This window comes from Gopherus flavomarginatus, chromosome 5 (assembly GCF_025201925.1).
Source record: "Gopherus flavomarginatus isolate rGopFla2 chromosome 5, rGopFla2.mat.asm, whole genome shotgun sequence".
Lineage (NCBI taxonomy): Eukaryota > Metazoa > Chordata > Testudines > Testudinidae > Gopherus > Gopherus flavomarginatus.
In genome coordinates this window covers 114,427,131-114,452,042 of record NC_066621.1, presented here as the reverse complement: position 1 = coordinate 114,452,042, position 24,912 = coordinate 114,427,131, and the positions used below count along the sequence as shown (strand labels likewise).

The window sequence follows — 24,912 nt, the reverse complement described above, 5'->3', positions numbered from 1 at the left end:
AACTTCCATTCTGCAATTTTATCTATTTGCATCTCTCTGATGAGAAGTGTACTAATATCAGACAAAAATGGAAATAGTGTGGTTAATTTATTACAAAAAGATTACATTTGCTATTCTGTAACTTACATAAAAATGTCTGAAAATGAGCTGTTAGAGCAAAGGTTAGTAAATTGAAAACAAGAACTATGTATTGGAAATCTTCTCTTGTGTACAATAGCTCATTGTCTTTAATTCCATTTATGTTAACATTATTCCTTATTTCCTAATGAAATCATTTGAAGGGCCTGATTCTCCACTACCTTGCAGCGTAGGTAGTCATTTACACTTGTGCAAAGTGTGTGCAATCGTAGTGTTTTGCACTCTCTTTCCACAGGTGTATATGACTACTGAGGTTTTGAGACAGTGGAGAATCAGGCCTTCATTGTCTCTTTTTTTCTAAATCAGATAAATAACTTATAATAAAATCTTCTAAAAATTGCTGAGTTTTAAATGTAACTGTATTTAATTTATAGTTTTTCACCTTTGAACAATACAAGAAATTACTAGGACATGCTTCACTGTCACCAGGATTGGTAAGTGTAAATACGTAATTAGGGTTTTTGTTCATTTAAGGAAATATTGGATGTCCCTCTGCCCCTCCCCAAAAGTAAAAGGACCAAGATACTTAGTGTGATGCCAGAGTGAAATACAACAGAAAATATATGCCAGGTATCTGAGCTGCAGATATGGTGTGGCCTTGGAAAACATGAGAAGAGTCCAAAAGCTAAAGTATAATGTGTAATATCCTGGAAACATCAATAAGTTACCATAGTAAATACATTTCAGCTGCAGCTGGTCAAAAAATGGAAAAACTCATTTCGTAAAAAAAATTTCAAAGTTCAAAATTTTCAAGTTTCAAAGTTTTCATTTTGAAGTGGTCAAAACATGGTTTATTTTTAGATATTTTGGGAAATATATTTATTAAAGGCACCATTGAAAATGTTATTGAAATGGTTATTGACATGTTTTGTTTATCAAAACGCAGCTTTTCATTAAATGAAAATCTTCCTAACCTTTACAGTAACTTTTTTTGGTTAAAAAAAAAGTCAACAGCTATTTTTATATAATTTTCTGTAATATTTTCAATAACAAATGTGAAAAGGGGCACAATGCTGTTTTCTGGGAAAAATGAAGAATGTCAACAATGTTTATTTTAAAAAGAAAGGCTATTTTTAATAGAGTTTTTTCTGAAAAAATGTCAACCAGATTTCATTTCGATGTTTCTACTTTTAATCTCTTGCCTCCTGTCTACTCCCTTTTTTAAAAATATTGGCATGCAGAAAACACTTCACACTTTGTAGAGACACCTGTGTTCTGTTTATAATAATCCATGTATCTGAGTTTTAAGCAAGACTAAAAAAATGTGAATTACTTGGAAAAGGGTATGTAATAAATAATAAAATCCTGAACATCTGGATTATAGATTTTGTGGTCAGGTGAGTTTGGGCTTAGAATTCTTTTTACAGTTTTGGTTCCTGGGATGGAAGTTTGTGATAGACAAAGAAAATATCTGATCACTTGTCTTGTAAGAAGACATGCCTGTATTAGACTATACTGTGCCTACTAAAGAGTGTAAAATAGAGAGGAAACCTTTAGTTTATCATTACCCCAGGTACTGTCTTTGTGACACAACATGCTGCTGCCCTTCTCATGCAGGATGGAAAACTCTTCAAATGAAACTTCCTCCTCTTAAGTACTCCATTGGTGCTATTGTTGTTTATAGTCCCCCCATGTTGTCAGCAGACTCCCTCTTTCTTAATGTGCAATGGGAAAGCTGTAATTTGCATTCCTGGCAAGTGGAGAGAGCAGGTTTCAGGTTTTTTGGTGTATTGCCACCCTTTCCCAAGAACAGCATGCTGAAAACTAGTGAACATACAGCATGTGTTCTTAACAAATGGCAGCTTTGATTCATATAGCATCTGTACTGGGCAACAAACATCCCAATAATTTTTTTAATGAATAATGCCGCTTTCATTACATTGCTATCGTTTTCAGTTACACTTAGGGCTCTCTTGTGGCTTAAATGCCATAGCCATGGTGGGAAGTGAGGGACAAGGATCTTAGAGGTTTTCTGCGTACCTCAAGGCTGAGGCACGCGGAATACCTCCAGGTCTTCTGGCGGAGCTCATTTCAAGGAAGCATGTCCCTTTGAAAGGAAGAAACAAGTGTTTCCACCTTCTTCCTCTTGGCTTCAGACTGCAAACTGATAATGAAGGAGAGGGGCCATGCTCCCATCCCATGAAGGGAATATAGTCCTACCGGCAGCACTGCCAGTGTTCCAGGTGCAGAATGGCTGAGATTGAGACTGCCCCTGTATAAGTGAACAAAGAGTTAAAGGCTCCTGACACCTTCTCCCTTCTTGAACACTCATTCAGAGTCTGGCCCCATGTGAGCTGAATGGAATGTTTTCCTGACTATTGCTTTCCTCCGACCATGGTTCTTTTCCTGTTTCAGCCAGTATACTCCATATACTATGCAGTGGCTTTAAGGTGGTAGAGGAGCAGGACGGTCCTTATAAGTGGCTGGCACTGGAGACTAAAACAAAGAAACAAACAGCCCAAGATTAATTATTTTGAGTTTTCTTAACTGCTCTGAATATTTAGCTGTTATTTATCTATTATGAACAAAGTAAACCATTTTTATCCTTCTAAATATGGCGTATTCTACCTGAGTGCAAAGCTCAGGCCTTACTCAGGGCCATACTGTACCATCGATTTTTGAGCAGATGAGGTGAATTCACCCCAGTGAAGGGGGCCAGCACCAGGCCTCTGCACCACTTAAGTCCCACTTAAGTCTTCTCAGGATTGAAATTTACCCATGGAGAATTTTCCTCCTAAGTGGGCATTCTGCTTGAGTAAGTGCTTCACAGTTTAGCCCGGAATATTCGTTACTTTTACTATATTTTAAGAGCATTTGATTTAATGCTGAATACACAGAAGTTTTTTTAAGTGCATCTATATTTACATAGTTGCATCTATATTTTAAAAAACCAAAATTATTATTCATTGCCTTCAAACTCCACCCACATATAACATGGGAACATTATTTTTCCATGTCTGCATCCTAAATCAGTAACACAGCTTTCCTTCCAGCTAGAGAGACTTTGTTGTTGATAGGACTTCGACATTTTATTTTGAATGTTTGGAATGTGGTTTTGGTTTTTGTAATTTCTTCTTCATGAACTGTCAACATCTAATCAAGGGCTAAAGCTGTTTAGTAATGGTACACTGCTGCTTTAGTGTAGGTCTCTCCATTTTCATCATATCATTCAGCTTCATCATGTGATGTATGGGACATTTTACCACAGTGCTCATGAAAACTTGATGTTTAAGTATTGATTGATTTAATTTCCCTAGACGTTTGCAGTTGCTGGTCTGGGATCTGGATTAACAGAAGCGGTTGTGGTTAACCCTTTTGAAGTAGTAAAGGTTAGCTTACAGGCAAATCGGAATGCTTTCACAGAGGTATGGTAACTGTTCCATTCTTTTTTCAAAACTTTGTTAATATAAGAAATACTTTAAAGTTAATTTTAATATTTAATCAGAATCTCTATGCTCATTGTAGAAAACTTTCTCTGAGGCTGTCTGAATGAAATAATGATATTCCCCCTAAGCAATGCTGTTTTAACAAAGGTGGAATAGGAAACTTTGCTGACAAAAAAAAAAATATATATATATATATATATATATATATATATATATATATATATATACACACACACATAGGGAAAGTACTTAGTTGCGCATTAGGAGCCAGATGCTTTACTTCTCTTTGTGATGCTCTTACAACACCCATATGAGATATGAAAATACTGTTATCACCATTTTACAGATGGGTAACTGGGGCATAGAAAGAGGTTAAGTGACTTACCTAAGGTTACACAGAAAGTGTGACAGAGCAGGGACTTGAACCTATGTCTCCTGTAGCCTAGGGTAACACACTAACTACGGGACCCTCCTTCCTCTATGGTTAATAGGACCACAGAGAATACTGTAGGGAAAGTAAAGCAATTCGGGAGCTGGAAAGGTGATCCATGAGATGATCTTTCTCTCTCTCTCATTCTCTCTTATGACATGGTGAGTAATATGAAAAAATTGTGAACCAGTATTACAATCTGTCAGTTCCGTGAACGAATAATCAGACCTCCTTTATACCTCTGCAGATACAATTGGCCTGCCTCAATACAAACTTTTCCTTTTGAGTATAAATGTATTAAAACCACATTGTGAGCAAACTAGTTCCAGCAGCACTAAATGGGAACACAACATCCTCTCCACACATAAATTCCAGAGACTTTATTCTCCCTCACAGGATTTTTAATCCACCTCGCTGCTTTTTTTTTTTTGCAGTGAGTTATAATTAATTATTTCCCCCAAATGAAACCTAGATCCTCTACACTTTTCTCCTCTGATCTTTTAAAAAAAAAAATCAGTGATATTCTGCATTGCAATTGTTCTAGAAAATCAAAGCTCTTTGAGTTTAAAAAAAGGAATCAAAATACACTTGTGCTTAATGAAAATCCTAACAACACCCTTATTGCAGTACTGTGGTTATGTCATAGTCATTCATGTAAAATTTTCAAAAGCACCTAAGTGAGACCTAATTGAGCACTTAGGGACCTAATTCCCATTGAAAATCAAATAAGTTTTTATTTGTCCTATGGGGGAAAAAAAAGTCAATGGGACTGAGTCACTTAGGTACTTTGTAAATTTTACTAACATTTTATGTAACTAAAAATATAATGCCAGATATTCCACTGGTGTCAATTGGCTGAACTCTATGGACTTCAATAGAGCTGTGTTGATTTCTACCAGCTGAGAATCTGTCCCATTCCTGCTTAAATATGCTAAAGAATATTCTAAGCTAAAGGAGATGTCAGAAATACAAGACATTATATTTTTTCTTTTAAAAAATCCCAAGTTACCAGAATTCAGACCTACCTCCTCATGAGTAGCATGTGCTTGTTACTACCTTCTATGGGTATGTCTACACTACGAAATTAGGTCGATTTAATAGAAGTCGTTTTTTTAGAAATCGATTTGATACAGTCGATTGTGTGTGTCCCCACTAAGCACATTAAGTCGGCGGTGTGCATCCACAGTACTGAGGCTAGCGTCGACTTTCGGAGCGTTGCACTCTGGTAGCTATCCCACAGTTCCTGCAGTCTCCGCCGCCCATTGGAATTCTGGGTTGAGCTCCCAATGCCTGATGGGGCAAAAACATTGTCACGAGAGGTTCTGGGTTCATGTTGTCAGGCCCCGTTCCCTCCATGAAAGCAACGGCAAAAAATCGTTTCTCGCCTTTTTTCCTGGGTTACCCATGCAGACAATATACCACGGCAAGCATGGAACCGGCTCAGCTCACTCTCACCGTATGTCTCCTGGGTGCTGCTGGCAGATGCGGTACTGCAGTGCTACACAGCAGGATCCTCTTGCCTTGCCTTGCCGACGGCAGATGGTACAATATGACTGCTAGCCGTCGTCATTGTCCCGTGGGTACTCCTGGCTGACTTTGGTTAGGTTGGTTGGGGGCGCCTGGGCAGACATGGGTGCTCCTGGACGGCCTCAGTGAGGTTGGTTGGGGGTGCCTGGACAAAAATGGGAATGACTCCAGGTCATTCTCTTCTTTAAGGTTCGTCTAATGGAGATTCAGTCCTGCCTGGAATATCATGCCTGCTGGAGGCTTCTGCCTCAGGCTGCTTTCCCAGTTGGCAGCACCATAGGCTGAGCAAGTGCAGAATGGTGGTAGAATGTGCCTTTGGACGTTTAAAAGCTTGCTGACACAGTTTACTGACTTGGTTAGACCTCAGCGAAACCAATATTCCTATTGTTATTACTGCTTGCTGTGTGCTCCACAATATCTGTGAGAGTAAGGGGGAAATGTTTATGGTGGGGTGGAAGGTTGAAGCAAATAGCCTGGCCGCTGATTATGCGCAGCCAGACACCAGGGCAGTTTGAATTGCACAGCAGGGCATGCTGTGTATCAGAGAAGCTTTGAAAACCAGTTTCATGACTGGCCAAGCTACACTGTGAAAGTTCTGTTTGTTTCTCCTTGATGACACCCCCCCCCAGACCTTGGTTCACTCTACTTCCCTGTAAACCAACCACCTTCCCCTCCCCCCTTCGATCTCCACTTGCAAAGGCAATAAAGTCATTGTTGTTTCAAATTCATGCATTCTTTATTAATTTGTCACACAAATGGGGGATAAATGCCAAAGTAGCCTGGGAGGAGTGGGGGAGAAGGGAAGCACATGGGTGGGTAGTTGTAAGGGCACCCCCTAAAATGCCATGCAGCTCATCATAGAAGCGACATGTCTGGGGCTCTAACCTGGAGCAGCCATTTGCCTCTCTGGTTCTTTGATAGGCTTCACGCGGCACTGCTGCGGGTCCCTGTTATAACCTCTCTCCTTCATACCCTTGGAGACTTTTTGAAATATTCCGGTATTTCGTCTTTTGGAACAGAGTTCAGATAGCACAGATTCGTCTTCCTATACAGCGATCAGATGCAGTACTTCCCATTTGGTCTGTGCTAGAGCTCTTTTGCGATTCTGGGACTCCATGGTCACCTGTGCTGATGATCTCTGCATGGTCACCTGTGCTGATCAGCTCACTACACTGGCCAAACAGGAAATGAAATTCAAAAGTTCGCGGGGCTTTTCCTGTGTACCTGGCCAGTACATCTAAGTTGAGAGTTGTCATAAACAGATAAGACAAGAGTGCTTTCCAGAGCAGTTACAATGGAGCACTCTGGGATAGGTCCCGGAGGCCAATACTGTCGAATTGCATCCACACTACCCCAAATTCCCTCGTCAGGGAGGAGTACAGAAATCAATTTTAAGAGCCCTTTAAGTTGACAAAAATGGCTTTGTCGTGTGGATGAGTGAGGGTTAAATCGATCTAAGGCTTCTAAATTTGACCTAAACTCGTATTGTAGACCAGGGCATATGATGTATCCTCACTCTGTAACGATGCAGTGTTTTTCTAAAAGGATTAAGCAGTGTCTGCACTTATCCCATTGTGTAGTTCATGCCATGTGATGAAACTTACTGCAATTTACATGTTATGTTCGCTGTTACCTTTAAAAAAAAATATAGCCTATTTCAAGGAACAAGGGAGACTGCACACCAATAGTGTGCTGACCATTGGATTGTTCTGTGATATCTGAACATCTTTCTAGGGTCAATTGGTGTAAAGAGGAAGACCCCCAGATTTGACACAGCAGCACTCTGACATCATGGAATTCCCCTAATAAAAACACTGCAGTGGGTATTTATCAATGGACAAATCCTAGCAGCCGTACCACTTTGGATCTTTTTCAGGTTTCAAAAGCTAACCAAGGTCAGACCTGTGTTTTGCCAAGAAAAATCATCTGCTGCCCAAACTGGCATCAGGTGTTCAGCAGCTGGTATCCCTTCCCCTCAACATTACTAGTAAATCAATAATCCATCTTAATGCCAGTGGGCACTGTATTGTTGAAGTTGCCTTCTTTAGCAGAGACTTGAAACTGGGTTCATGACTGCTGGTTATCTTTAAAGATCCAATCTTAATTTTTCCAAGAGCAAAGACATTAATCCTAGTGTGCTGATCAAATTCTAGTTTGAATATCTGCATTCAGTGTATAAGCGGCAAAGAGTTCTGTGGCACCTTATAGACTAACAAACATATTGGAGCATGAGCTTTCGTGGGTGAATACCCACTTCGTCAGATGCATCCGACGAAGTGGGTATTCACCCATGAAAGCTCATGCTCCAATACATTTGTTAGTCTATAAGGTGCCACAGAATTCTTTGCTGCTTTTACAGATCCAGACTAACACGGCTACCCCTCTGATATCATTCAGTGTATAGATGCTCATCTACAGCAAAGAGCTTTGATATCTTTGCATGTAGCTAGAAAAGTAAATCATGATCATAAAATAGGGTTTGTTTGTTTTTTATTTCTACAGACAGAGATGGATAGCAGAGCATCAGCAGGTCAATATTAGTTACTAAATATGCAAAGGACAAATGAACCTAAATAGTACAAGAAAAGAAAACTTGGCTGTAACCTAAATAAGCAGTAACCTGTTGTGTTAGATATAATTGGGATCATTTGGCTGATGATGTTGATCTGCCAGAGTGATATTTTCAAATGGAAGCCCATTAAACAAATAAGTATATTGAAATCAGCAGTGTTTACAGAGTTCTAGTCAAAATTGTTCTACATTTTCCTGTTTAAGCATCCTAGTGGAAGTAATGTTTTGCCTTTCTAATTAAATATTTGGTTATACAAAGGTGGCATTATGTTTTAGTGAAAACCAAGGACTAGTCAGCAAACAGGCTTTTAAAATGACCTTTTTAATACTTGTAACTTAAAGCAAAGAGCTAAAATGTCAGTGCTGATCTGTGAAAGTAATTCACTGTACCAAATCTAGTACAGCACATTTGGGAACATGGAACTTGCCATGCGGCATCAAATGTGCATCTATTCTGATGGCCTGTCAAACAGCAGCCGATACCAGATACCTCAAAGGAAGGTGCTAGAATCTTTGTAATGAATGGATAATTAGGTAATAACCTGCCCATAGAGGAAATTTCTTCTTAGTGGTTGTCTTATGCCCTGAAGTAAGAGGGTTTTTATCCCTTGTGGCCAAGATTTTCAGAACAGTATATCTTAAATGAGATTCCTAAATCTAGATTAGGGAATTTAAATAAGTGGCCTGATTTTCAAAATCCAACAGCTCCCAATAGAGTAAAGTATTTCATTAGAGAGGCAAACCATGATTTCCATTAGGATGTGTAAGCAGGAAAAAGGAGAACCATTTTGACTAGATCTCAAACACTAATTTCAATATACTTCTAATAAATATAGACCAAGATTTTCAAAGTTATTTGCTTAAAGTTAGGCTCTTAAATCCATACTGAGGCATTTTCAAATACACTTTGTATGTGGCTTTTCATCTACTGCAACCTTAGCAACACAGCGTCTCTGCTGATAACAGCATTGCCAACTGTACACATTCAAAAATTATGAGTTGGACAACAAAAATTCATGAGATTGGTAGAAGGATCATGAGATTTCAAAACATATGAATTTTTCTTCACCTGCTGGTTTCTGAGCCCTTAGGACACATTTGGGTCATGGTTTCAAGCTTTTCTCTGAAATCATGAGGGTTAGAAATCTTTTTTTTAATGGAAGTTGTGATTCTCACATAACCTCAAGATTCCAGGGGCTGGGGCTTTAAGAAATATTTTGAGACTCATGATAAAATCACTAGAGTAGGTAACACACTGATAGTTGTCTGGTTTGAAATGAGGCTCTGTGGATAATTTACTACACTTACTGTTTGTAAAGATGATTTCTTCTTTCTTTTGTTTTACATGTGCAGCAACCATCAACCTTTGTCCAAGCACGGCGAATTATTACAACTGAGGGCTTAGGATTCCGTGGACTCAACAAAGGCCTCACTGCGACATTGGGACGCCATGGAGTTTTTAATATGGTTTACTTTGGATTCTACTTCAACGTCAAAAACATTATTCCAGTCAATGAGGTAAGTGCTTTTTACTGTATAAAAGACAAAAAGATAGTCACAAACAGGGCAATTTAACTGACATTCTACCTTTCCTTGCAAAGTTGTGGTCTTTTCAGAGAGACATTTTGCTCTAGTTGTCTATTTTTGGAAGTCCTACAGAGTTTTATTTGCTGTAGCAAAACAAGAATTTGCAATTCTCATTTTTTAAGCAAAGTGAGCTACAAGCAATTCTGGAAAGTATGCAGGGCCTGAATTCTCATTTACGCAAAGGCCATTTTGTGCCATTCTGGCAGCGTAAAGCTGCTAGGAAATGGGAGTAAATTACATTTATATTTACATGAAGCACCTTAGTTTGAAAATCTTGTCCTAAGTGCTTATCGGTGGTAGTCAATAGATATTAGTGCTACATGAAGTAACATCCAAAATGGCTCAGAAGATTAAAAATTAAATTCTGTAGAACATCTACCTTCAATATGAAAAGCAGAGGGAAACGAAGTATTAAGAGAAAACTAGACTAGATTGCCACCTAAATAAGCAGTAACGGGCTGTACTGGATTTAATTGGGATCATTTGGATGAAGCTGTTAATCTGCCAGGATGATATTTTGAAATTAAAGTCCATGAAGCAAATTAAGTATTTTGGATATAGCAGTGTTTACAGAGTTCAGGGGGCTCAGCTTTCTGTGGTGCAGAAGCTGCAAAAGATTGTGTCTGCTACCTGTACACTGGACCTACTTATTCCAGACGCAGATCAGCCGGTGCTCAAGGATAACAAGATAAATTCACTTGTGTATAAAAGGCCAGACTCACAATAGTATTTAAACGGGACTTTCAGTGGTGTATAGACCTTGTGTTATCTACATCCAGGGTGAATTTCACCATGATGAGTAAACTAAACAGAAAGCCTGTTTAGCTGGAACGGCACATAAAACTATTTTATTAAAATAGGCTTACAGACTTAGGCATTATATAACAAAGAGAAAATTCACTAATTGTAAAGAATGATTGTACCAGCAATTTCCTAAAGAATTATATGAGCAACAACTAATGATTTTTGAATAGCTTCAGTGTTGTACTTAATGAACTGTGTTTTCACTAATGCAAAACTAAAGCTATGATGACAATTTAAACAACCACAGGTGTAGTGTCTGGTGATATTCATATAAGAAACTGTAATTTACATCAAAAGGTACCTATTTCGATTCCCATATAAAACAACACCCCATTTTTCTGCACTTTTAAGTAGCCTGGTATTTTTGTTGGCAACCGAATGTAAATGAGGAAAAGATCAATTTACTTATTTGCAGATTCTTACTGTAAATTGAATTGGTCAGGAGCAACTAACATGCAAGTTTCCACAGGTTTCTTTTAGTATGTTTAAACATAGTCTAACAATACACATTCAGAATGTATTCCGAAAGCTCTAAGTACATGCATACCTTGACATTAATGTAGAAGTATTTTCCTTGCCAAGAAGATTAAAAAATTCTGTATAACTAGTGGATGTTTTTCATGTATATTTTTCATACCTTTCACCAGTTTACATATTTTTAGAGTATCGTAAATTTCAAAATATGAAAAGTCAGATACTCTTAAGGACATGGAGGTTCAGGCATATCTTCTAGGAAATAAAGAAGAGTTCCTGCCTGCTAATCAAGGGATAGTGATAGGGTTTGGCATAACAACCATTTGCTAACCTTTTAGAGGATAATAAAATGTCATAAGAAGCTGTTATTGCATTATGAGGGAGAGGAGAGTTCGGAGTTTATATACATTTTGTATGATGCAATATTCAGATCTGGAGACATACATTTTATGTACTATTTTAAATCTAAGGGAAGTGAGTTTGGTGGCCAGAATCCACCTACTTGTCCTCAGTATACAAGTACACCACAATCAGAAGACAGATTTCTTCAAGGGTGTAGCCAGTTACAGGATTAGGTTGCATTAAGTGCAATTGTGTAGAGAAGTTTGCACAGGGCCTGACAACAATAGGTCTGACCCAACTCTCACTGAAGTCAGTGAGAATCTGTCCACTAATTTTAATGGGAGTTGGATCAAGCCTCAAATGCCAACTGTATGTCTAATATGCAAGCATTATGTCGCACATATTCGTGAACACAGAACTCCACTTCAGCATTTGGGGAAAGGAAAAAATCAATAATTCTTTGTAATCTGTAATCTAATCCTTTTTCATCAGTGGAAAAGCAATATAGATACCAACAATTATCAAATCTCTGACTTGGGCTTGATAGAATAAGCTGTATCGCAGTAGGAGCAAAACAGATTAGACTGTTTCAGCTTTTGAATTATTCTCAAGTATTTCATCGCAAAAACCAATTTTTTAAGTTTATATGCTTCCCAAGAAGAAAAATTCAAAGTAAGTCTTGCAATGCTGACAAGCATATAAAAACTCTGAAATAAAAAAGGTACACTTTTTAAATAGTTCTGGCTCTTGACTATGTATCTGCTGCTTACCATCTGTAACGTAAGTGGGAAAATGTATTGAAATGTCCATATGAGCCTTTTAGCTGTCAACAATGTTAAACTATGCATTAAATTTGCATCCCAATTAAGGATGTTTGCAGTTTATTTTGCCAAAAACAATAAACTTTTTGTGTTGAGTGCCTGAATGATATAAATGACATGTGTGGGTTGTAAGTCTTCAAAGTGAATAATTTTTCATATGTTCAGTCTATTTTGCTAAACACAACATTTACAATCAACCTCCTGCTCTGTTTACTAAAAACAGAATAAACCAGACTTGTTCTCTGCATCACTAACGTATAAACCACAGAGTATTAGCTTCTATACATCTGCACTAGCAATTGAAGTGGACTGTAATTTCTTTCACCTTGATTTTATAGCAGTTTTTTTATGCTACGCATTTCATAGACTTCCAATAGGTTTCCCTTTGCTATTTTTATCATAGTTAAATTTGTTGGTAAATGTTAATTTCAGAATAACAAGTAAAATATTTGCTCACTGCTACCTCTAAGTGGCAGTCACCTACCTTAACACTGCATTCCTAACACTTTCATAGTAAGTCCTAATAAGTGGCCACCAAAAAAATTCATTTCTGGGCACAAATTGATCTATCCAGCTGCTGCAGATGTATGCTGTGTCACCTGTTAAAGGGGCTTTTGCACTCAGATGTGGGAGCTGATGAGTCAGTTGCTATGTCACAGAAAAGGCTCTCATATCTATTCTATCCTATTCTATATAGGTTCTTATACTGTGCTCGTCACTGTGGTATCTGAGCACCTTCCAATAGTGCATTAAGCAATGTGATTACACATCTGTCATGTGGCATTTTTTCTCTCTTTGGCTTTCCAGAAGGAGAAGTGTGTTCAGGAGAGTATCTGGTTTTGATAGTGTGTGGGAGGTTCTTTGTAATATAAATATACCTGTCGCAATGTGCTTGTATTAGAGAAGGCAAGGTCAAACAAATGTGCTTTGCAGTTGAAGCAGAAAGTGGTGACGTTTGTGACGATCCTTAGTTACTCCCTCAAAACTGTCATTCCACAGTCTCAGACCACCCCCAGAGAAAGTTCGTTCTCCTACACAAACCAACTTTACCGTTATTGTTGAGAGTTCCATTGTGGCCGAGAAGCGTAGTTGTTGACCATGATCTTCATCACAGATCTTTTAGATTCCCCAGACCATGGAGAGCTTTGAAAATAAGGACTGATACCTTGAACTTGATTCAAAATTCTATGGAAGGCCAGTATAGAGGGCAGAGGACAGGTCTGATGCACTCACAGTAGCCTGTGTTGCTGAGGAGACACTCTGAAGCATTCTGTATTAGCTGGAGTTTCCTAAATGCTGAAGGCTTGATGACCAGATATATTGCTTTCCTGTAATCCAGCTGGGAGGTGACAGAGGGATGAATGACAGAGGCCATGTCTTTGTCCTCCAGGATGGGACAGAGTGTTCTAGCCAAGTGAAGCAAAGATAGTAAGCAATACTTGTGGGTGCTGCTATGTGAAAGCTCTGTGCCAGCAAAGAATCCAAGAATATTCCTAGTCAATTGACTAAATTGATCATTTGTGGGTGTGTGTCATCAATCAACAGAGCCACAAGCTCTGCAAAATGCTTTCCTCTGTTCACCAGCATCAGCTCTGTCTAGTTCAGGTTCAGCTTCAGTTTCAGCCAGCAAAGAAGAAAGAAGAGGCAGCAAAACCTGAGTGCTAAATTTGAAAAACAATAAAAGTCATCCAAGAATATGAGAGCAGAAGAATTTTCTTTTAGTTGTACACTACCCAGGACATTTTAAGAAACAAAGAAGCCTTATGTGGGGGAAAATTCTTGTTGGTGCAAGGTGCTGTAAAAAAAATGAAGGCAGAGGATGATTATGAGGCACGTTGGAGAAGACTGGGAAGCTAAGGAATAGTATTTCTCAAAGTTACAGCCCAGCCTGAAATTTCAACATGAGATGTGAATTAGCAGGATTAAGACAATGTACCTGAAACATATTTACCCACCATCCCATTTGTCCAGGACTGTCCCAGCCTGTATGCCCTGCGAGCTGTGACCACTGCAGCCTGGGTTGCTTTAAGTCTGCAAACATGTCCTCCCTCCACCAGGAAATACTGTAGTGAAAGGGAAGAGAGTCTAGCTCATGAGTGCTTCTGCCTCAGTTACTCCAGTTCCGATGTCTCAGCGCAGAGTTACTTAGGCAAGGAGCATGGCAAAGCGGAAGAATCAGGCCCCCACCCAGATGGGGGAAGGAGGGGACAAAGTACAGCTAGGGATACAGGAGAGAGAAATTTTGACAGAATAAAAATGTGATGCAAACCAGACCCTTTTAAAAAATGTTGTCTTTGTTTTCTGACCAGCTGCACAAGGGGGACATTGGAGACAGGGACATAGAATGTAGGGTGACAAGATGGAAAAACCAGGACATTTTTTCAACTGCAGGGAACTCACAGAGATTGCTTTTGATGGGCCCAGGGAGCAGGGCATCAAGAGAGTTTTGATGGCTGTGAGAGCAAGAAGTTGCCCACACCTGCTTTTTATATTTTCTATGCTCCCTTCTTCTATTTTTCCTTTTCATTACTTCCTACAAAAACTTGACAGTGGTCTTGCTGCTGGTGCATTGATACCACTGCCTACCCATGCTGACCAGTATTGTTTCCTTGTACTACCTCATTTGTCTGTCTGTATCCATTTCTTGTCTCATCTTATACTTTGATTGTAAGCACTTCGGGGTAGGGACAATTTTTTTGATCTGTGTTTGTACAGCACCTAACACAATGGGGTCCTTGGTTCATGACTAAGGCTCCCAGGGCTCTGCAGTGATATAAATAATAAATTGAATTCATAGCGAATCTGGATTAAAAAGAAAGGAGTTTTGTATTTCCCTGGGAGTTTGCACTGTGGGAAACTCCCAAGGCTGAAAAACAAATCACTCTGAGTGGATTGCCAGCAAGCTGCAGCTGTCCGCCACAGAAACAAGTAGAAATGTTACTCTCAGGATTCTGACAACAGCTTTGTGTCTGCAGTACATTCATCCCCCAAGGTTGTAGTGCGTCTGTTTAAACAATTAGTTATTTTTGAAGTCATTTCAGAATATTTAAATGAGCAACTTTAGCAATGAGACTTTCAAAGACAGGTTCTGAAGTGGCACAAATGTAGTAAGGGCATTCAATGCAAATAGAAGTGCAGTAGTGACCATTGTAGAAGATCCTGTGCTACCAAGTCTCTTCCATGGTGCTTTTACTTATTATTATATTCCACTAGTTCCTAGAGGCTCTGACTAAACACATAGTAAGATATAGCCTGTAACCCAAAGATGTTACAGTGTAAATAGACAAGGCAGACAAAGGGTGTGAAGGGAACCAAGATGCAGAGACTTGCCCAGGTGCAATGCTCTTTTCACTAGATGACGTTACCTCCCTATTATTTAGGATGTTATAGGGTGGGCATGGTAGGGACCTGAGAGACTAAAGAAAAACTTTTTTTCAGAGTTGATCAAATGTTTCCCAACCTAATTGGTTCATTTCTTGGTTGAATTTTGTTTAAAACTTTGAAGAGTTGCTTGAGCACTTTCTGCACTGATCACACCTCTGCAATCCCTTAGAACTCAATGGAAATGTTTGTATGTAAGCCAATGCAGAATTTGGTCTCCTCCATTTGTATTTAAAAAATCAGAAAATGTCCTTCTTTTATACCAATAATTCCCTTAAATGGTGGGTTCAATTTGACATGCTGCCACAAATGTTCCCTTCAAAGTCAGGCAACAGCGATTAGATGGTGCAGGGTCAGTGTACTGATATTGCAACTCTAGAAACTTTTATTCAAATCCTGATCAGGTCACGAGTGAAAATTAATTTGATGGACTCATCCTGGTCCGTAGTAGAGTCATACCACCAACTCACAAATATATAGAGAGAGACAGTGTAGTCCTATTTATAGAGCAGAGAATGGGGGGTCTTGCCTCTATATTCTATTCATGGATTCTCCACTGATCCACTCAGTGACCTGGGGCAAATGTATTTAGTGTATGTATTTATTTCTTATGACTTATTTCAAATCACTTAACCCTTTTGTGTCTTACTTAATTCTTGAATATTATGACTAGAATTTTCAAAGAGGTCTAAGAGACTTAGATGCCCAAATCCCACTGAAAATCACTGGGTTTGATGTATTATTCCTTTAGGCTCCTTTGAAAACACCAGGCTGTAATACTAATCTAGTCTTATTATTTATTCATCGTGTGTATTGTCATAAATGTACATAGTTCTTTACAGCAGAAGACCCATTCTTCCACAGTTAAATCAAGAGGGGTTACAAATTATTAATTGAAGCTTAGAAAGCATGTTGACATCCTTGCATATGAGGTACTATGTAAATGCAAAGTATTATTTATTCTAAGCTGTTTATCCTCAGCACCTCAGAAAATCAGTGAGGAACACCCTAAAATTGAATCACAAAATCAGTGACAATTTAAAAAATATTGGCAGCAATTAGACAGGTAATAAGAAAATAACACTTCCCACAGTTACAGTAAGGTCCATGTCCTTTGCCTAGAAACAGGATTTGATTATAATTAAAGATTCTTTGGCACTGATTCTGCCATCTTTACCCACACTGAGTAGGACGTTTCTCCACAAGTAGTCATCATGGATGCCGTATCAGAGTCTCTGAATGCAATACTGCTGAATGCCCATGATGTTCAAGTTTCCACACTGGTTTCTGAACACCATTATACATATGACTTTTAGTATTCATTGTAAAACAGGCAAATATAGTCTAATGTGATTTTTCAGTTATTCCATTGGTACACCCAGAAGTGCCGCATTTTGAATTAGGTGTCTCCCTCAATAATTTGGATCATCTCAGTCAAGGAGTTCTTTTATTTTGAAATAAAAGTGTCATATTTCAATTAGATTAGCATTGTTTTAACACTCTGGTGCGTCATGGCATCTGTGGTACTAATAATCCCAAAGCATATAACCCTGAAATTCAAAGCACCCCAATACACATGAGAACACTCAACATTTTGAAAAGAGCTGACCTGCCAGGACATAGTACAAATGCAGTTTTCCCCAGGTTCAACATTTAATATATAATAATTATTGCTTAACATTTGTATTACATTAGCACCTAGAATAGCAATTCACTGTGCTAGGTGCAGTGCAAACATGTAGTGAATGACACTACCTGCCCCAAAGAGCTTACTTCCCCAAATGGGGATTCAGACTGTTTTACAGCCCTGAATACCAGTGTGCCACTTGTCGCCTCCTGGCTATAGTTGGTTTTAAAAGTTTTGTAAAACCTGAAATGTTGCAGGTTCCCCAGCCTTAATTGTAATTGCACGCATACAGCTTGGATTTGTACAGATAGTCTAGACAATAATTTCTGCTAAGCATTCTGGTGAGAACTTTGTGTAATATGTAATTATAACAAAAGCTGTTTTACTCTTTAGTTTAAAAGGGATTATCCAAGTAAATGCCCTCTATTGTGAAATTATAGATTTACTTTTTCTGTAACTAAATATAAGCACCTTGTTGATTTAAAAGCCTCTCTTTAAACTTGCAACATACCTGCATGGAAGTCCAATGAATATTATGAAGTTCTAATTAATTTTCCTAGCTGCAAATCTGCAAAGGAAAACCTATTGACTGTTCCTACGTTCAGTAACAAATGTAAGGCCACTATGTACCTCCTTTTTAGAATTATTTTCGTCGGAACTTGTATGGCTCAAATAACACCTTTACAAGAAATCTTTGTTGTTGTTGTTGTTGTTGTTATTATTATTATTATTATTATTGTTTTATTTTATTACATTTTTAATATTAAGCTGAATGTATGACATGGCATGATCCTATATTGTTTTACTGTTGATTTGCTGCATGTTGAGTACATTCTTGCAAGACATGAATGCAGTACATGGTATGATATAAAAGGATTTTTGCTCTGTTGGCGTAGAATGGAAGAACAGGGGCATAAAAAGTTATATGGACAGCCTAGGAAATTCATTGTGACAGAGTTCACTGTGACTAACACTGTTCACAGAAATGGGATTAGACTTTGTTAAAGAAAATTTGACTCTCAAATAAACTGAGTACTTCGATGTCATAGAGAATGCCAAGGTAGAAAGATTTTCTAAGGGAATCCAGTGAAGCACAATTGGATCATCTAGATTCAAACAGAGAAAGAACAAAATGTTTTAAGGTCTGCTTTATAATCTGTTTCTATCTTTTATCATGAAAGAATAGTAGGGTTTAGAAACAATGAGTTGTAAATTCTTCAGCCAATTAGTTCAGTGAGTTACTACTGTTTATAATGCACAGAACGTTGAAGGCTGTTTTGCAGTTGCACCAAGTTGGATTGTTAATAACAGGAAGCTAGCACTTCTCAGTACAGTGGATCAGCTACACGTGAAAATAAATGTAAAAAACCTGGAGGGGAATGGCAGCAGACTGAGATTAGCCTTTATTTAATTTAACATTTAGGGTTCCAACACACAAATGAGCATTTTAGTAGGCTTCATGGTGGAAGTTGCTGTCATTTGTAAAATATTCTGGCCAATTAGCTAATAGTGTGCTTGGATTTCTCCTGTTTTGATACAGTAATACTAAGTACATTGTGAAGCCCAATTATACAAATCATCCCCATATGCCATACCAGTCTTTCTTTATGAACTGTGTTTATAAATCCTGTGTGAGGAAATGTGTACTTCAGCAATTTAGACCATGTGTAAAAACATAGCCAATAGGATTGTCAAGAAAACAAGTTCCAGCCTAGGAAATCCTAATGTGTTCCGCTAGAATAACATGAATGTGTCGTGTTGTGCAAGTTTTCTGATTAAATGCATATTACTTTGTAATGTTTAACCTATTTAGGTGCTTCCGTTTCCTTTTTCATTCATTCTTTCTTTCCTTCTTTCTTTTTAGGAGCCAACTTTGGAGTTCTTGAGAAAATTTGGAATTGGGCTAGTCTCAGGGACGATAGCCTCAATTATTAATATCCCTTTTGATGTTGCAAAAAGTAGAATTCAAGGGCCACAGCCAGAGCCTGGAGAGATCAAGTATAGAACCTGTTTTAAAACTATGGCAACAGTCTATAAAGAAGAAGGGTAAAACATTCTTATTTTACTAAAATGTCCAGGCCGCTTTTTTAGTTCATATGGGTCCATAAAACTCTGTTGTAATATGTCAGATTTGATGAGGGATGTGAAACCACCTTGCACTTATGTGTCGAGAGAGTGCAATGTAACGTTTTAGATGTGTATTTTAAATGTAAAAAGAAACATCTTCCTATTTCAGCTGTCGGGTTTTTCTTTTTTGATATTTGCAAAAAAATTGTTATGTTGTTGAAATGTATGTCCCACAAATAAAGGCCTAATAAATTTCAAGCACAGCATTTTTGCTTGGTAACAATAAAACTGACTCTTCGCTTTGCAGATGCAAAATGTCAGTAGAACAACAGATCACTTCACAGTTAAAATATCTACTTGCAGTCTCTGCATACAGTTACACATTGAGAATGATTGCTGAAGTGAGTGAATGGAGGACAGAACCTTTTGGCAATAACTTTCTCCAACTTTTTAAATATTTCTCAAGTGAGCCATGAGTCGTGGCTTTGATATTCAATTATAGCAGTCATTTTATCCATGTAATGCAGCTGTTGTTAACAGACTTGTCTTGAAAGTAAAAACCATCTCACTGATTAAAGTCGTGTTTCTGATTGGATGGGATCACGGCATATCTTTTGTACTGAACATTGATTAACTTTTTCTCTTCATCTGATCTGCCCCTGTAAAATGTTAAAATCCAGATACTGTCTGCTGTTGTACATGTCATTCCAAATAATTGCTTAAAAGTGCTGTGCCAGCATCTTAGCAAACATAAGATAAGATTCCATTCTGTTTGTAGAAAAATAATATTGCTTGAAACTTTTTTTCTTTCTGCTACAGGTTTCTGGCTTTGTACAAAGGGTTGGTTCCCAAGATCATGAGACTTGGCCCAGGTAATTTTGCCTCCATTATTTCTGTCTCTTCTTTATTCTTGGTTTCTATTTCTTGTTTCCATTTAAATTTAAGACCCAACAAATAACAATTAAACAAATCTGTCCCTTAATATTTATATTATTTATTTATTTTTATTTTTAAAAATTGGATTTGTTAAGCTAAATTTGCCCTCTAAAAAGCACATTTGCATGTCTAAATTGGAATCCTGTGCACCCAGCTACCTACTGGGGCATGCAGATGCCTGATCTGTGAACAAATCATGAGGCAAGTGGAGGTTTGGTTATATGTGCGAATGGATGTGTCCGCATATTTTTCAGGCACACTTTTGAAGACCTTTGAAGGATATGCTTATAGGAACAGTTAGTGTCAGTCCCTCACCCCTTGGGCTTGATTCTGTTACACTAAGGCTACTTCATGTTCTTTGGCAGTGTAAAGGTGCCCTAATGTTGGTGTAAGTGGCTCCCTGAGAAAACCATTTGTGCAGGGAGCCTCCCTGTCCAGGGCAGTACGGGCATAAGGCTCTATACCAGCCTAGCATGGGGGGTGAATCAGAGGCATGTAGAGGCAGAGCCAAAGGGCGCCGTACTCTAGTTATTTTCTGCTTCCAATGCCTGTAAAGGACGATGGGAAACAGAGTGTAAGTTTGAACAGACCTGGGGTCTTTTGAGTTTTGCCATTCCAAGTGGGCACTGCATGGCTGAGAGTGCAGGTACCGCAGATAGACCAGAATCTCATTCTCATGTAAATACGTGTTTCCAGTTAGAGTAGGTGGTTTAATAGGCAGGGTTACACAGATTTAAAAGCCAATAGGTGACTGTGTCTGTTAACAGGATCTCTTCTGTCTACATTTCATGTTTTTTGTTATTAAAAAAGTATGACATTTTCCTGTAAATGCTTGCATGTTCCTGTAAATGATTTTCTCCAGCCAAAAGCCAGACGGTGCCTGGCCTTTGTGCAGTTTCAGAGAAGGGTGGGACACAGGGAATCCAGATACAATCCAGGGAGCACATAGCCTTCGCCTTCCTAATGCACTCACAATGGGCAGGGAGGAGGAAGATCCCCGCTTTCCTTGTCCCAGCCAGCACAGCTAAGTTTGTAATGAAGGACTTGATTCCAGAAGGTGCTGGCCACTCTGCCCCACATCCAGGAAAGCAATTAAGCATGTGCTTAACTTTAAGCCCATGAGTAGTTCCATTGACTAATATATAGATTTTGCTGTCTGAATGAAATAAGAAAACAATTTTAATTGTGGCTGAAAAGGTAAATCCATCTGTCTACAGCATAAATAGTTTGAGTAAGAGAGCTGTACAAAAAACCTCACACTATCTAAGCACTTGAAATCAGCCCACAGTTCAAACTGGGTCTGCAAATGAGTATGGCTTTGCCAAGCTGTCTGTGAAAGCCTTTTGCAATTCTCCCCCCACCTCAGCTATCTGTGAACTTTATTAGGCTGCTATTTGTAGTGTATTTCAACTCTGAGCATGGTTTGCTGGAATAAGTCACGTGGCATTTCTATGTCCCTGATTGTCTGAGCCTATGCCCATGGGAACAGAAAGGTCAGCTCAGTTCAGTAGAAGATGTTTTTATTTGGTTTTTCAGAGATGCTGCATTATGATTAAGCTATCTGATCCAACAGACAAAATTAGGGGGAAAAGAAAAGCTTTGGGTCCCACTCAGTTATTACAATCGAGGTTGTGCTACATTTACTTGAATTGGGTAGAACCTTTCAATTATCTTTCATAATTTCCCCAATGTGTAGGCCTCTTCATATGCTACGCAGAGGCCTATATATGCCTTCTGAAAATCCACCTTGTTAGAAACTGTGTCAGGTCTATTTATTTAACTTACATAATAATTATAGCCCAGTCTTAGAATGGCATGCTTGTTTCCCTCAGATCAGAGTTCCCTCATTGCATTAGAGCTGAGGCTTAGTCACACTTTTGATTCTACCAGTATCAATCCATTAACCCCACATTTTGCCTGTGGATTTACGAGATAAAACTGTGGGAAGTCTAGATTCAATTCCAGTATCATGGTTTTCAAACTACCGGTCCTGTAAAACCATCCAACCCAAATTTCAAACAAAACATTTGATAAGCCTTTTCAAATCTTACTTGCAAGGATTTTCACAATTCTGGTCAAGAATTTATGTCTTTTCATTCAATTATTTTCATGTCCAAATCTTTCTCCCTCTATAGATATATATTTTGCAGATCAAGAGTTTTGTCTTTACCATAGCTAAAAAAATAAAATAAAAATCTGTTGAAAATTTTTAGAAAAAAGTATGAAAAAAATGTAAGAAAATTGCATTTAAAAGCAAGGGTGCTCTTGATTTAATTTACAAGCTTTTCACATTGACTTTGTGTTCCAGTGTTAGGTAAATTTTGTATAGTTTAAGAACTGGTGATTGGGTAGAATCCAGAGAGTTTTTGCTAATACAGTTTCATTATATTTCAATTTACAATTTCAGTGCAGGAGAAATGATACAATATATGTCCTGCAAAATATCGAAGGGATCTAATTTGATACTTAAGATAATGTCCTCTTTTCTAGGTGGTGCAGTGATGCTTTTGGTTTATGAATATGCTTATGCATGGCTTCAGAAGAACTGGTGATCAGAAGTACTGCTTCTAAAACAATGTACTGTTTGAAATGATGTACCTGATAAATGTAACATGTTATGATATAAAGGACATACGTAAAGCAAAATATAAGAAGTGCTCATGCTACAGTTCTCTTTGATATGAATGAGAGTTGAAGGCACTCATCAGTTTGCAGGATTGGGCCCTATGGCCCTGATCCAGCAGCGCATTTTGGCACAGGCTTAGCTTTAAGCACTGATGTGCTCCTTTGCTTTGCTGGATCAGGTCCCTAGTGATCAAGAAAAAAATGGTAACATGAGGACAAGTTAATTTCTCAAGAACAAACTAAATGTAATGGACAGGAAATTATGTCATTTAGGAAATGCATCAATTTTTTAACTAGTGATTGTTAAAATGTCAGGTTAAGTTTCTTAATAGGTAAGCTCAGCAGGAGAAGAGCATTAATCATGTGGGGCCAAATCCTGTGCTGGTATAAATTGTCATGCCGCCATTGACTTTCAAGTTGAGGACCTGGCCCATGTTTTGCAAATCTGAAGTAAATCCTGGGTCTGTTCATACGGTTCTAACACAGTATGGGAGTGATGCTTGGAAAAGGATGGCCGGATTGCCCCCACACCTCAAACAATACCTACTGCCAAACAGTCTGCACAGTCTCAGTTATACATTGAATATTATCCTTATTTCAAACGTCATAGAAAGATGATGAGCATAATTCAATGTACTTAAATTCTGTCCTCACACAGAAGTGTACAACAACCATAGAAGTCAGTGAAGTAGACAATAAACAAACAAACAGGCAATTTAATTCATTTTGGACGTATAAGGCCAGATTTGTGAACCCACATTGTGAGCAGTTATTCACACGAGTAGTCCCATTGACTCCTCCCCAACTGTAATCATTTGAAAACTACACAAAAATGTTCAGAGGTGAGATCCTGGCCCCACTGAAGTCATGAAAAATTCCCATTGATTTCAATAGGGCCAACATTTCACTCTTTTATTTCCAGATTTAAAAAACCAAATAAAAAGATACAAGAGAAGAATGTATGAACATCCTTTTATTGGCTATAAATGTGAGAATAAAAAATATATCAGTCAGCCTATATAATTCATTTCTCTGTGTGTGTGTGTGTTTCAAGAAGTTGACAAAGAATACTTGACCCTGAAGCATAAAGGTGGGTGAGGATTGGGTAGCAAGATTTTCTTTTCTTTAGATTGTAATACGTTTTCAACACCTCACGACCACCCTGACTGCCTATCATGACCCCCTTGGGGTTAAGAAACAGTGTTCTATACTAATATCCCATATGCAGTCTTAATTAGATAACAATAAGCCTCTCTGAAAAATAAATACTGAATGTTCTTATGAAGTTAAACATGTTTGCTTTCTCAGATATTCAGTATAACTTAGCTCATATTTCAAATATATTTTCCTACTTTTTTCTGTTTTAAATTGCCGTTTGAAATAGGATATACTAAATTTCTGTCATGCTTATTGAAGACGAAGTCTAACTTAATGTACTGTACCACCTCTCTATTGATGTTCAAGTGCTGTCTTCTTAAATACTAGAAGAGCTGCATTTCTTTCACAATAAACAATTACCTTTATCTAATCCTGTTTTGCTGACTATTGCCTATATATTTTTTAATGGCTGGAAATATTTATGTTATCACGGTACACATTATTTGTACTGGCTAACATTAGATGTTCTTCCTCCTAGATAATTGCAACACTTTCTCTTCAGCAATCCTAGAAGAATATCTTTCCAGATTATTTTTTTTAATGACAACTCAGGTGTGAAGTCTGGTGTCTGCAATGTTTTAAAAAAATGCCTTATAAAAGGAAAGAAAGTTAGAATAGAAATGCATTCTCAGCATTTTCAAACATTCTTGCACTGACATGCACACAGAAAATGTCTCTTTTGTCTGGATTTGACCACACTGACATCTCAAAGCTGTGTTACTTCAGTAGCTAAAGCCAACAAAATAAGATATGTTCCTTTTTGTACTTTTATTACAATTCCTAGGCAAGTATTCCTCATTTGATCATTTTATTATCAACCCTTATGCAGTGTAAGAGATAGTGCTTGGAACATTTTGAAAAAAGAAAAACAAAATACATTATAATTATTCTTTTATTAATTTAGAGCATTCAAAATATAAAAATAAAAGGCTTTTAACATTCAGTATATACATACACAGCCTTCTGTTGTACATCCTTTTCAACATGATTTATTAGTTTTAATTATAGTTCAGCCTGATCTTTTGATAAAACGAGGAC

The 24,912-nt window shown here is 37.9% G+C and overlaps 1 protein-coding gene across 7 annotated transcripts in view; it reads left to right on the top strand.

The window, feature by feature from the left end:
• The window catches only part of SLC25A21 (solute carrier family 25 member 21), a 358,043-nt gene extending 333,799 nt beyond the window's left edge, over positions 1–24,244 (top strand). For 4 of the 7 annotated variants that reach the window (XM_050953963.1, XM_050953967.1, XM_050953964.1 and 1 more), the window contains 6 exons: positions 513–572; positions 3,396–3,503; positions 9,406–9,570; positions 18,953–19,134; positions 19,975–20,027; positions 22,582–24,244. In XM_050953963.1, coding sequence (XP_050809920.1) covers positions 513–572; positions 3,396–3,503; positions 9,406–9,570; positions 18,953–19,134; positions 19,975–20,027; positions 22,582–22,643 — 630 coding nt within the window. In that variant the 3' untranslated portion in view covers positions 22,644–24,244. The remainder of the gene's footprint in view (positions 1–512; positions 573–3,395; positions 3,504–9,405; positions 9,571–18,952; positions 19,135–19,974; positions 20,028–22,581) is intronic. The other 3 variants (XM_050953966.1, XM_050953968.1, XM_050953969.1) reach the window with 3 other exon arrangements.
• The last annotated feature ends 668 nt before the right edge of the window (positions 24,245–24,912 follow it).